At 52.7% G+C, this 12,548-nt stretch overlaps 1 protein-coding gene across 4 annotated transcripts in view; it reads left to right on the top strand.

The window, feature by feature from the left end:
* Positions 1–407: 407 nt before the first annotated feature.
* Positions 408–12,548, top strand: part of LTBP2 (latent transforming growth factor beta binding protein 2) — a 100,891-nt gene continuing 88,750 nt past the window's right edge. For 2 of the 4 annotated variants that reach the window (XM_031454042.2, XM_031454045.2), the window contains exons 1-2: positions 762–1,304; positions 7,931–8,001. In XM_031454042.2, coding sequence (XP_031309902.1) covers positions 826–1,304; positions 7,931–8,001 — 550 coding nt within the window. In that variant the 5' untranslated portion in view covers positions 762–825. Of the gene's footprint in view, positions 1,305–7,930; positions 8,002–12,548 lie in introns of all 4 variants that reach the window. The other 2 variants (XM_031454043.2, XM_031454044.2) reach the window with 2 other exon arrangements.

Raw genomic sequence — 12,548 nt, 5'->3', positions numbered from 1 at the left:
CCGCGGAGGGAGGCGAGGAGCCCCGCGCTGCCCCAGCTGTAGCCCGCACCCCGGGCAGTTGTCCCCAGTGGCCCAGGCGGGAAGCGAAGGGTCCGGGCGACCGTCCTTCGGGTCCTGTTTCTGTCACGCCGTTCTTGGTACCTCTTCTGACTTTCTTCAGACCTTCGAGTCTGCAGCCTTGGTCATCCAGCCGGGAGTTTGTCCCTGAGGTCAGGAGCAGGAGATAAGTTTGGGACAGGTCAGCTGTTCAGCTTGCCCAGGACAGGAGAAAGGTGGTTTAGGTGTTCCTGTCCCAGCAGGCAGCATCTCCCCTGCCAGCCCTCGGGTCGGCCCCGCGCCGCCCCCAGCTCCTCACGGGTTAACCCCCCTAGCCGCCCGCTCGCTTCCCGGTGCCAAAGTGGGTGTTGCTGGAATTCCTCTCTTGCTCTCCTGTAATAAGGGGGCTGAGCTGTCCCTCCGAGGAGGGGGCATGGTGTGGATAAAAGAGACGAAAAATCAGGGGGAGGTTTCCAAAAATAAAACCCTCCGGTTCCCCTTAAGAAGGCTACAGTGACGGGGAGAAGGCGGGAAGGTGCAACAGCGGTGAGCGCCCGGCTGGAGACGGAGCGCGGCCGCCGGGCTCAGGGCGCACAGCCCCGTGCAGCTCCCGCCGCCAGGCCCTAGCTCCAGGGAGAGCCCGGCCCGCAGTCTGACTTGGGGCCCCCTAGACGGGGAGAGGCTCGCCACTGGGAGGGACCCAAGCGCAGCCCGCGGGCAGCCAGGCGCACCGACTGCGAGCCTCCGGGCAGTTCCCCGCACGCACCGCTCTCCAGTCGCCCCGGAGCCATGGGGCCTCCGACCACCGCCCGCTGCCCTGTGCGCGCCCTGCGGAACCCCTGGAGGAGCTTCCTGCCGCTCACACTGGCTCTCTTCGTGGGGATGGGTCATGCTCAGAGGGACCCGGTGGGAAGATACGAGCCGGCTGTCAGGGACGTGAATCGGCTGAGGCGCCCAGGGGTCAGCTATCCTGCAGCGGCTGCAGCCAAGGTGTACAGCCTGTTCCGGGAGCAGGACGCGCCCGTCCCGAATTTGCCGCCCTCAGAGCGGGCCCAACCCGGCTGGGGGAGCCCCAGGAGGCCAGCCGAGGCGGAGGCCAGGAGGCCGCCCCGCGCGCAGCAGCCGCGGCGAGTCCAGCCACCTGCGCAGAGTTGGAGAAGCCGGCCCTTGGGCCAGCAGCAGCCTGCACCCCGGGCCCAGGCGGCCCCGGCTCTCCCGCGCCTTGGGACCGTGCAGCGGCCGCGGGCTGCGCGAGGACGGCTTACTGGGTGAGCATTCGTGAGGGAAGCATGGGGGTTGAGGAGTGCGAGGGCCGGTCTCCCGTGCGCTCGTACGTGGAGGGATGTGCAGCCGAGAGGAGAGGGCGCCGGGCTCTGCCCTTCGTCCCTCTGCCCTCAGTACTGCGAGGAAACAGACCGAGGTCCTGAAGCTGGGGTTCAATCTGATCCGCTTTCAAAGAGTTGAGAGAAAAGAGAAACACCATCGATACCCTTTTGTACCAGCTCTCTGAGACCCGACGTTAAATCCTTTCCCAAGGTGCCAGTGCTTTCGCCCTCCCTCAACCAGCCCGCCTCTGACCGGCGCTCGCAGACGCCCGCAGAGCTGCTGGGATCCGAAAGGGACCTGGGAGCAGCAGGGTGGGCGTTCCAGGCGCTGGAGGCCCAGGGGCAGTTGAGCGGAATTAAAGCGCCAGTAGGTGGAGGATGTGGGAGGCTCCAGAGTGCGAAAACAGATGCATTTCCAGGAAGGGGGCTGGAAGCGAAGCCTGAGCGTGGAGACAAGTGCATGGGTTGGGGCACAGGTTGGTCTGGGCCCGCGGATGGCTGGACGCGGAAATGAGCGTGGGCTTGGGGGCACTTTGGGCAGGAAGCCTGCCCGCGATGTGGCTGCGTCACTGTGGGTACCTGGGGGAGTGGGTCTGTGTGTGCGCCCTTGCAGCTAGGTGTCAGCGCGACTGGCACACTTTGTAGGGCTATGTCTCCCCCAACCCTGCGATTTGCCTTTTTTCTCCTCTCCTTGGGCACCACTCACTGCTTACCAGGGGAGCTCTCGCAGCATGGGGAGGCTTCCCAGCAACCTTCATCCCCAGTTAAGAATCCTTATGGCATCAGGGCCACTTGGTCTTGCCTATGACAGGTGTCTCCAGATTGGAGGGCACTGGAGCCCCAGGCAGTGGGGCGCTGGGTGGAGGAACCACCCAGGAGGCTGGGAAGGAACCTGGCAGCCCTTGGCCAGGCCATTTTGCCAGTTGGGTTCAGTCCCCCTGTGCACTGTATGAAGGACACTGCACCCCCAGTTCTTCTCCAGAGGACGTTCTTACCCCTCCTCCACTCTTCTATATTTCAGCAGGATTCCCTCCCTTCATTCAAATCTCTGCTTTAAGAGGCTTTCTGTAACTACTCCTGCCCCACTCTCTCTCTGTCTTCACCCTGCTTTATGTTTCTTTATAGCACTTATTCTCATTTGACATGTTTCTGTTTCTGAGTTATGGTCTGGTCTCCCAGCCCACACTAATGTAAGCTCTCTGAAAAGAGAGGCCTTGTTTTGTGCACTGCTGTGTTACCAGTGCCTAGAACAGTGCCTGCATACAGTTGATGCTTGTTAAGTATCTGTTGAATGAATGCATGAATTCCCCATTGACCATGGAGGGCCCGGCTTAAGACGGAGAGTAGAGCCACGCACTGCAAAGTCTCTTACCCATAGGATCAGTCAGCAAGTGGTAATGGAGCATCTGCCAGGTTTCAGTTTTTTTCCTGTCCTGCCTGGTGCAAGTGAATACGTGCTTCCTCAGAGCAGTGTGTAGAGCATGGGATAGGGGACGTGGCCCCAGACAGAGGCACTGTTCCTGGCAGGAGTGCAACTCAGTTACCTCAAATTGAGTTGGAGAATTGAACAGATACAAACCTGTGAACATGCTTTCTAGTACCAGAAGCTTTATGTTAAGCATAAAGGCATGGACAGTTGTGGTTGACGAGCCCAGAGGAAAAGGAGGTTCTGTGAGCTGGAGACCCTGGGGTTCAATGGGCAGCATATGAGGAAGCAGAGGGGAGGTGGCAGGAGTGGGGCCCAAAGATGTAGTGGTGTCCAAGGACAAGGGCTTTTCACTGTTGGCACTGGCCCAGCAGCAGGACTGCACCCTGGTGTAAGGGAGCCATGGGGCTGAGGCTGGAGGCATCAGTTGGACCAGATCATGGAGGAGCTTATGCTGTCAGCGTTCAGATGGGAGTTAGGGGAAGGCAGGATAGTGGAGTAGGGGTGGGAGGGTGCACTGTTAGAAGTTGTGAGGTGAGGTGGTGACGAGCAAAGCAGATTTTCACCACGATAAGGCTGGTAGGTGTGCACAGGTGTGTAAGGACCCAGCGTTGGTGCCACCCACAAGCACTTGCCATGCACAGGTGAACACATCATATGTCCTGGGTTTGGCTCCTCCCCCAGATTATTTTCTGCAGCTTTGGTAAAAGTGGGTTCCTCTGGCACTCCAGCTAGCCACTTCAAGTCAGCTGAAGAGGGAATGGGTTTGTCCATTGGCCTCCTCTACCCAAGTCCTTTCTGTGTGATGATGGCTCCTGGCCAGGCTGACCTCTCTGGCAATTGCCTTGTGGATTGCTCAGGGGCAATGACTAAGTGCCACCTGCTGGTGGAGCTTGGAATTGCATCACGACTACGGAGGATTCTTCACTCATTCAACAAATATTTGGAAGGCCTCGTCTATGCCAGGCACTCTGCTGGACCCTGGGGATACAGCAGTGGCCAAGACAGCCTCTGTCTTCCAGGAACTTGCAATGTAGCGGGGATTTATTGCACACAATGAGGATTTTAAGTATGTGCTGGGCACCGTGCTAGGTGTCTGGGACTCAGCGTAACCAGAGCAGAAACAATTTCTACTCTTTTGAAATTTATAGTCCACAGGGGAGTTTTTTTTTTTTTTAACCTTTTTTTTTTTTAATTGAAGTATAGTCAGTTTACAATGTGTCAGTTTCTGGTGTACAGCACACAGGGGAGTTTTTAAGGCATTTTTTCCCAGCCTCACAGCATACCACTTTCATAATTATTTTTCTTTATCTTTTCCTTCTTGTTCTATTATTTCTCTTTACATTTATAAACTATTAAAGTAACAAGATTTTATATTATAAAATTTTATACAAACCTACAAAAGTTATGAAAGTAATACAATCAACAATCCAGCTTTTTCAAACCTTAATATTTTGCTTCTAATTTTTTTTAGTTGAAATATCCTCTATAAATTTGTCTTCCTTTCTCCCTCGAGTTAATCACTACCTTGAATTTACCCATGATTCCAATCTGTTTTTATACTATTACTACAGATGCATGCACCCATAACATACACAATATTGTTTTGCATATTTTAAACTTAGATAAGTGATACCATACTGCATTATCCTTCTACAATTTGCTTTCTCCTCTCATTAGATTTTTGAGATTTAACTATGTTGATATAATCAGCCCAAGTTTATTCATTTAAACTGTTGGCTATTATGCCATTGTCTGAACATACCCCAGTTTATTTATCCATCCTTCTGATTTTGGACCTTTAGATGAGTTACATATTTTGGTTTTATAAACAGTGCTTGACTCATTTTTCTACACAAATAAATTCAATTTCAAGGACACTCTGTATCACTATCCTAAGTTGAAAATAGCACCACTTGTCATAAAGAGAAGGTAACTGTAGGAAAACTGAAATGGAAACTAAAAGTTCTCAAAGTCTAGTCAGATACCATTATTGTAGGAAGCTCAACTCTGTGGTCTGTTCTCTCCATTGGAAAGGGAGATTGGCAAGTGTTGGAGTAGGGACCTGGCATGAAGACCCAACCTTGGACAGAGATTCTCCCCCACTGATCTAATCAGACTAGAAAGATTACTTAAAAAGGAATCACTTTCTCACTGTGTGATTCGGCATTGTTGCATGTTGTGATTATGGAAACCTAAAACCCTCTTTCCTACCCTCAGTGTCATTCATCCACTTTTTTGGAAACACTGAATTAAGTGAAACAAAGAAGTGTTGAATGTATACTACACGTCAGGTACTGTGTTAGACGCTAAGGGCACAAAGGGGAATAAGAAAGAACCTTTAAGATACTCAAGATGGAGGTGCATACATCAACAAGTACTAAATGGTGTGGCAGATGGAGAATTGGGAGGGCTGGGTAGGTGTCAGGGGAGGTTTTACATGAAGGAGGTGACATTTGATCTGGAAGTCTTGGAGTGTGCCAAGGATTTCAGTTGGCAAAGAGGAGAGGAAAGACATTCTAGGCAGAGAGAGCAGTTTAAGCAAAGGCATCAAAATGTGCCCATGTATACCCTCTGTTCTTGGAGGATCATAGCTTTGGTTGTGGATGGTCATAGAGATAAGGGAGAGGAGATGGGGGCAATTAGACTACACAGGCAGGTGGGGTCTGATTGGCTTTGTAGAGGCCAATGGAGAGCCTTAAGAGGTTTGTGTGTGTGTGTGTGTGTGTGTGTGTGTGTGTGGAGGGGGAAGGTAATTAGATTTGTTTGTTTGTTTATTTTAATGGAGGTACTGGGGATTGAACCCAGGACCTCATGCTTGCTAAGCATGCGCTCTACCACTGAACTACACCCTCCCACCCCCACCCCCCAACCCCTGCCCCGCCTTGAAAGGTTCTTAACAAAGGACCAGTATGATCAGATTTGTTCCAGGTGGAACAGCAGCTGTCCTGGGCTGTTAGCCAGATGTGTCCCCAAGGGTTGGGCAATGATGCCGGATATTGGGCTAATGTTTGCTGAGTGGTGTTGCCTGGAAGGTTGGACTTATATAATCTCTGAGTGGTATCTTCCAGAGAGCCAGAACCACTGAGTCATTTGCCCCGATAGTTAGGCTAGTTAGGCTCATTTGCTCTCTCCAGCTAGCCAGAGCACAGTGAATAGTCATCTCCCAGCTAGACACCTCCGCAGGCCTGTACTCAAGACTCTAATTGGGCCTCCACTGGGTACCTGCATCTCTCTTGAGTACCCTCTTAGCCCAAATCTGGCACCCCTCTGCCCGGCAGCCTTTGATTCTGAGGTTCTCACTGTGGCCCCAATGGCCTCGAGGGCTCTACCATGGGCAGAAAGGGCAGACAGGGCAGACCAAGCTGCTGCCCTCCTACGGTCAGCTCCATCACCATCCTAAGAGCACCTAGGGTGACAGCTGGCTCAGGGCCTCCTTGAGCTGGGCTCCACACCATGACCTATCAGCCAGGCAGGCCCATCAGTCTGTGCTATCTAGGCTACCACAGACCCCAGTTCTTAGAAAACTCCCAGGGAGCAGTGTTTCCTCTCAAAGACCTCCCAGCCCTCTAAGAGTCATTGTCAGCACCACAAGGGGTGATGACTTACAAATGGGTGGGTAGTTTCTTCCTCCCACCAGCGCACACACTCAGAAGTCCTGGGCATGAGGACCAGCCCCTTCCCCAGAATCCAGTGACCTGGGCCCTGATGGAGAGGAGGGCTTCATGGAACCAAGGAAGCTGCTGAAGGCAGCAGTCCAGACAGGCTTCAAGGGGGCTGGAATGGAACAGCCCTTGGCTGGGAGAACATTCTGGGAGCTCCTTGGGAGGCAGCTCCCCACAGCTTTGGGCCAAAGGACCAGGAATGGGTCTCAGCTTTTTCAAGCTGCAGGAATTTATTTTGAATGTTTCGAAGGTTTCAAAAACCACACAAGCTTTGGGGTCCACACAAATGTCAAATAAACTCCTAAGCAGGACCAGATGCTCACATGCTGGCCACAGATGTCACAGGAATGGCCCCCTGGCATGTCCTTTGCTCCCATTCTCTGGCTCTGTGCCTCTGCCACCCCACTCACCCCAAGTTTCAGTGTGTGCTTGGTAGACAATTTCTGATGGTAATGATGAGGTCTGTGATGCTAGAGACAGGTCCAGCATGAGCCAAGGAGTCAGGGCCCCAGACGTCTTCTCCAAGACAAGCCCTTCTTGGGAAGTCCCCTGTTCCGGGCATTTGGGTCTTTAGATTGAGAGTCAGTATAGGTGAAAGCTACTGGTGCTGCAGGGACCTTACTGGACACCTGAGGGCAGAGTTTGGGTGAGTTGGATGACATCAACAAAGTTCCATCAGCCCACCCAAATAAAAAGTGTGTTGCCCTGCAGAGGCAGCTTAACCCAAGTTCCCAGCCCCATCTTCCTACCAGCTTGCAACCTTCTAAAACACCTCTGAAAAAGAGATTCTGGAGCCCTGGTTCTTTCCATCTCCCACTCAGTGCTCAGTCTCACCATGCACCAACCTGCCTGAGGGCTCAGGCTCCTCCCAGCATTTGTTGGCAGGCGATGCCTCTGTACGTCCTTAAGTCTATTCTGTGTGTTTTCCAGCTTCTCTTGGATTATCAGCATTTGTTGGCAAGGGCTGTGGTAATTATTTTTTGGTGAGAGGCCACGTGGAGTTGGAGCCTGACTTAGAGTTGGGCCAGCTCAGGTTTGAGTCTGGCTCTGGCACTTACTTATTGTTCAGCCTTGTTCAGCCTTGGCAAGTGACTGAACCACTCTGGACTTGCTTTTTGATCATCTTCGTGATCCCTGTCCCAGTGGAGTGCCTTCTTCATGTCAAGGGCTCTATGTCCCTATCTTGTTTAATCCTCAGTGCAACCCCATTAGGCAGGTATTATTATTTCCATTTGCACAGATGGCTCAGGTTTCCCAAGGTCACGCAGAGAATGGCAGAGTCAGGATTCAATCTTAGATGTGAAGGATCCCAAGGTGCCCGCCCCTGGGCCACGCGGCCTCCCTAGGGATGGGGGACAGTGCCCGGCCTGGCAGTTTTCCTCCAGGTCCTGCCTGTGGAGGGCAGGACCATCAAAGTGGCTCTGTGAATAGTCCCACTCTGAGCACCCTCTGCTGACTCTGTTTTGGTGGCCCCACAGGAGGAATGTCTGCGGGGGACAGTGCTGCCCGGGATGGACCACGGCTAACAGTACCAACCACTGTATCAAACGTGAGTGCCTCTGCCCCATCCTCCCTCTCCCTCCCTCGAGGTGGGCCAGGTACTGTGACTCTAAAACCCTGGAGCCCAAGTGTCTTCCCCAGTCTGCCTCCTGAGGAGGCAGCCCCTCTCCAGGGTAGAGGCAATGTGCTGTGGAAGGGAGATTTTCAAATGCCCCCAAATGAAAACATCTTCTCACGTAAAATCCCCCTGCAGGTTTGTCAAGCTTCCTGCTGCCTTGCTGTGTTGGGGCTCATCCCCAACTTGCCCCGTGGTGCCCATGCACCCCGTGGTCTGTAGAACATGCCTGGCCCAGAGCCTCTGCATTGCACATTCCAGGGTTCAGGGGGACCCCACTCAATAGTGCATGCATGGCATCTGCCGGGATGGTCTGATCAGGCTCTGAGCCCGTGTCTGGAGCAGTCTTCCTCAGGATGGCTCTGAAGCCTGGCAGGCTGGCCCGAATGAGGAAAAAGAGAGATGTCATGTTAGTTACATGGGGACCAAGGAGCAAGGCAGGAGGAGCCAGGTCTCTCTGTGCCCAAGCCTCCACTGATGGCGTCATCGGAGGCGGTAACAGTAGCACAAGAGCCACTGACTCTGTGCAAGGTGCACCTCACACGTCCTGTGGGCGGGGAGAGCCACTGTTTGGCAGGTGAGGAAACAGGTACAGACTGGCTACTTGCTCAAGATCACACAGCCAGGAAATGGCAGGTTTGAACTCAGGTAACCTGACTCCAGTGTCCCTCTTCCTAATTACTACATCCTGCTGCCAGATATCTTACCTTGTCTTTGTGGGCCTCACTTTCTACATCTGTGAGTTGGGGGTGGCAGCGTATGGTAGTACATTACCATTATTACTCCTCCTCCTGCTACCATCACTACTACTACTACCACCACCATTACTACTGCTACCACCATCACTACTACTACTACCATCGGTACCACTACTACTACCATTGCTACTGTTACTTCTACTACTACCATCACTACTACTACTACTGCTACTACTACTACTACTGCTGCTACCACCATCGGTACTACTACTACCACCTCTACCACATCACTACTACTACTACCATCAGTACTACTACTACCATCACTACTACTACTACTACCACTACTACTATTACTTCTACTACCACCATTATGACTGCTACTACTACTGCTGCTGCTGCTGCTGCCGCCACCACCATTACTACTACAACCACTACTACTACTACAACTAACTAACAGCTGAGGATTTATTATATGCCCAACACTGTGCTAAAGCTCTTCACATACATCATCTTAATTAAGCCTCTCAATAATCCTATATTACTGATCATCCCACTTACAATCGAGGAAACTGAGGCTCAGGTTGGTTAGGAAACACAGCCAAGGAGAAAGTCCTCTGAGTACTGGAACTGAGGCTGGATCTAGGCTGTCTGACCCCAAACCTCATATTCTTATCTATGGGGCTTTGTTCCCTCCCAGCACCAACTGAGGTTGGGCCTTTTGGAGTCTGGGATCCCTACAGGGGATGACAGATTGGAGGAGGGCTTCATGGAGCCCTTTGCGTCTTTCTCTCTCACACCCCAGGGCCCCTCTCAAGCCTTCATCAGCCCCCAGGTCTTTATGGCAGTGCCAGAAGCTCTGCCCAGCTGTTCCTCCTGGAGCTGCCACTACCCTCTGCCCTAAGCCTAGCTGTAAAGCCTCAGTCTTGCCAGCACCTCTTCCTGTCCAAGGACAAACCCTTTTCAGTGTGAGGGTTTGACAGCAAATGATCCAGGTACATGACAAAACCTGTATTCCCATCCCTGAAGGATGCCCTCATTTCTAGTTCTCCTAATGCCTCCTGAGTTGGGGATAAGATGGAGACGTGATGAGGATGCTCTCATTCCTGCGGGGCAGGGGATGCTGGCTCACCAAGCCTCTGGTTCTACCTCAGGCCTCATGGCCCTGCTGTCTCCCAGTCTGATGATGAAGGGCTGACAGACTTAGGTCTCAGGGTCTCCAGATAAAGAAACCAAAACCCCAGACTCATCAACAAACAGCAAATCAGATTTCTGCCTAAAAATTCTTTCTTTTCAGGGAACCCAGATTAGTGGGCACTCTGAGAGGACAAGTGCTCTGTGGCTGGAGGCAGAGTTAGGGGAAAGATCCCTCTTAATCATTTTAAAGTTGGAGAACAGTGAGCCTCAGATGACTTGCCCAAGATCACACAGCTCATTAGAGGAGGATCTGGGACTTGTGATCATGACTCCTCTGGGCAGAGAAGCCAGGGATGTGGGTAGCCAAGTGAGTTTATGCTCAGGAGAAGCTTGGAGGCTGGGAGCTGGGCAGTGGTATGTTTGTAAAGCACCGTGGGTGATGCTAACCAGGGCTGAAGACCACTGAGCAGAGTTTGGGGTCAGTCATAGGAGGATCCACCTTGGGGGTCCCTACTCAAATTTGAATGTTCCCATGAATCCTCTGGGATCTTATTAAAGTGCAGATTGTGATTCAGCAGGTCTGTGGCAGGGCTGGAGAGTATGTTTCTAACAAGCTCCCACAGGCTGCTGATGCTGCTAGTCCCTATACCATACTTTGAGTAGCAGGGTCTGAGGATTGGGGGTGCCTCTGGAGGCTTTGGAAGGGATTTGGGGCTAGGGATGAGGAGGAGGGTTCATAAGTTCTAGTGAGCTCAGCACAGAGTGTTGCTGAGGTTTAAATTGAAGCTGGAGAGGGTGGCTTCAGAGGGGTGGGGCTTCTCCCCAGCTGCCCAAGGGGTCTGGGCATGGGCCTCACTCCGGCCCTCCATCCCTGAAGGTTTTCGGTTTCCTAAATGGCTCATGACTTTCCAGCATCATTCTCTGCCAAACTGGAGTTTCAACACTGGAAACTCAAGATTGGATGATTCTGCAGATTGACGAACCGAAGTGTATATGCACCCCTGTGCCCCGAGTGGGAGCTGCTCCAGCCTGCTGTCAGTACCCACACCACCCGGAGGGTCCTCGGCCCCATGGTTTCTCTCCCTGGCTCTCTCACCCGCTGCTCCCCAGTCGTCCCCGTGACCCTGGCGTGCAATCTGGCGGAGATCCTGGAGGAATTGCCAGTGGGCGTTAGCATTTCCCACTTGAAGTCAGCTTGCCCACTGAAGGTCTGTGTGCTAATTAGCTGGCCCCAGTGCTGTTTGCTTGTTGCTATTTTGCTGCTAATAAACCTAACAAGAACCACGTGGGCGGTAGGGTGTTGGCCCTGGATGACTAGGTCCGGAGCTCTGTCAAGTCTGGGGCTCTTGGTTCCACACCCTGTCAGCTGGCTCTCCCGTGTCCCCCGTGGTTTGCATTGCCCTGTCCCCTCCCCACAGCTGCCCTTCTGCCTAGGGCTGAGACTGCCAAAGCAGAGAAATGCTCATGGCTCTGGCCTAGTGGTTTCCCACATGCGGGGTGCCTCCCCTGGTCTGGCAGGAGAGGGGGACCTGACAGGGAGTGGAGTGTGACACCCCCTCACCTACCAAGAATGAAGTCTAGTCCCAGAACAGTGTGGGGACTCAGTCTCTCCCAGGTATCTGTAGGTCTGACCCACTGCCTACGCACAGGGACTGATGGCCTTTGTCCCCTGGGCCACCCCCTGATCCCCCTTGCCTCCTCTCACAGAATCCTTGGTTGTTGGGACACACCTGCCATCTCCCTGGCAGGCCCCTTTCTTCATACCTGTCCAGTCACTGGACCTCAGGGAGCCACTGTGTCTGCAGGTGTCCATTGCTGGAAGCCCAGCTCCTGCCTGCACCCTGATGGGGTCTGGAGCGGGGCCTCCTCTCCTCCTCCGGTCTTGTACCTGCCTTGCCTTCTGCGGCTTTGCCAGCTCTGTTACACGATTTGTGTGTTTATGTATCTGTGGAGGCAGCTGACTGGGGCCTGCTGGCCACTCAGCTGAGGGGAAGGACTGTAGGGTGTGGGGTTATAGTTAGGGGTTTTGGAAGACTGTCCAGTCTTCCCAGACTGGCTCGCCCCAATACACACAGACACACAACCCTTGGGGGGCTTCTGAAAGCTCACACTGGGGAAGAGGATGTGAAGAATCATTTGGCTTCTCATTTTATCTCAGGCTAGATGCACAGGGGCTGAGGCTGTCTGGGGGAAGGCAGAAGGCTATTGAGGAGGGGGCTATGTGGCTTACTGTTCCTCCCACCCCCTACCCCAGCAGTAAGGTTCAAAATTAAGAGCATGTGCTTTAGAGTCTGGTGCCAGATTTAAGGAGTTGTGGATTTGAATCCCAGCTCTGTGTTCTCAGGCAAGTGCCTGGCTCTCTTCCAGCCACAGAGCTTCATCCATTAAGTGGGTATAACAATCTCTATAGAGCTGTTTTTGAGGATTAATAATAATAAAACACTGTAGCTCTTACTGTGGGTCAGAACTTTGTTATTAACTTTTAGTCCTCACAACCCTACAAACTAGATTTGATCTTTATCCCCATTTACAGATGAAGTTAACCAACTGTCCAAGTCATGTAGCTGAGAATCAGCAGAGTCTGGGTGTGAATCCAGGTAGCCTGTTCCAGAGGACAGGGCTTAACACCATGCTCCTGGGAAACGA

The sequence above is a fragment of the Camelus dromedarius genome, chromosome 5 (genome assembly GCF_036321535.1).
Source record: "Camelus dromedarius isolate mCamDro1 chromosome 5, mCamDro1.pat, whole genome shotgun sequence".
Classification (NCBI taxonomy): Eukaryota; Metazoa; Chordata; class Mammalia; order Artiodactyla; family Camelidae; genus Camelus; species Camelus dromedarius.
This window is presented reverse-complemented; position numbering and strand designations above follow the sequence as displayed.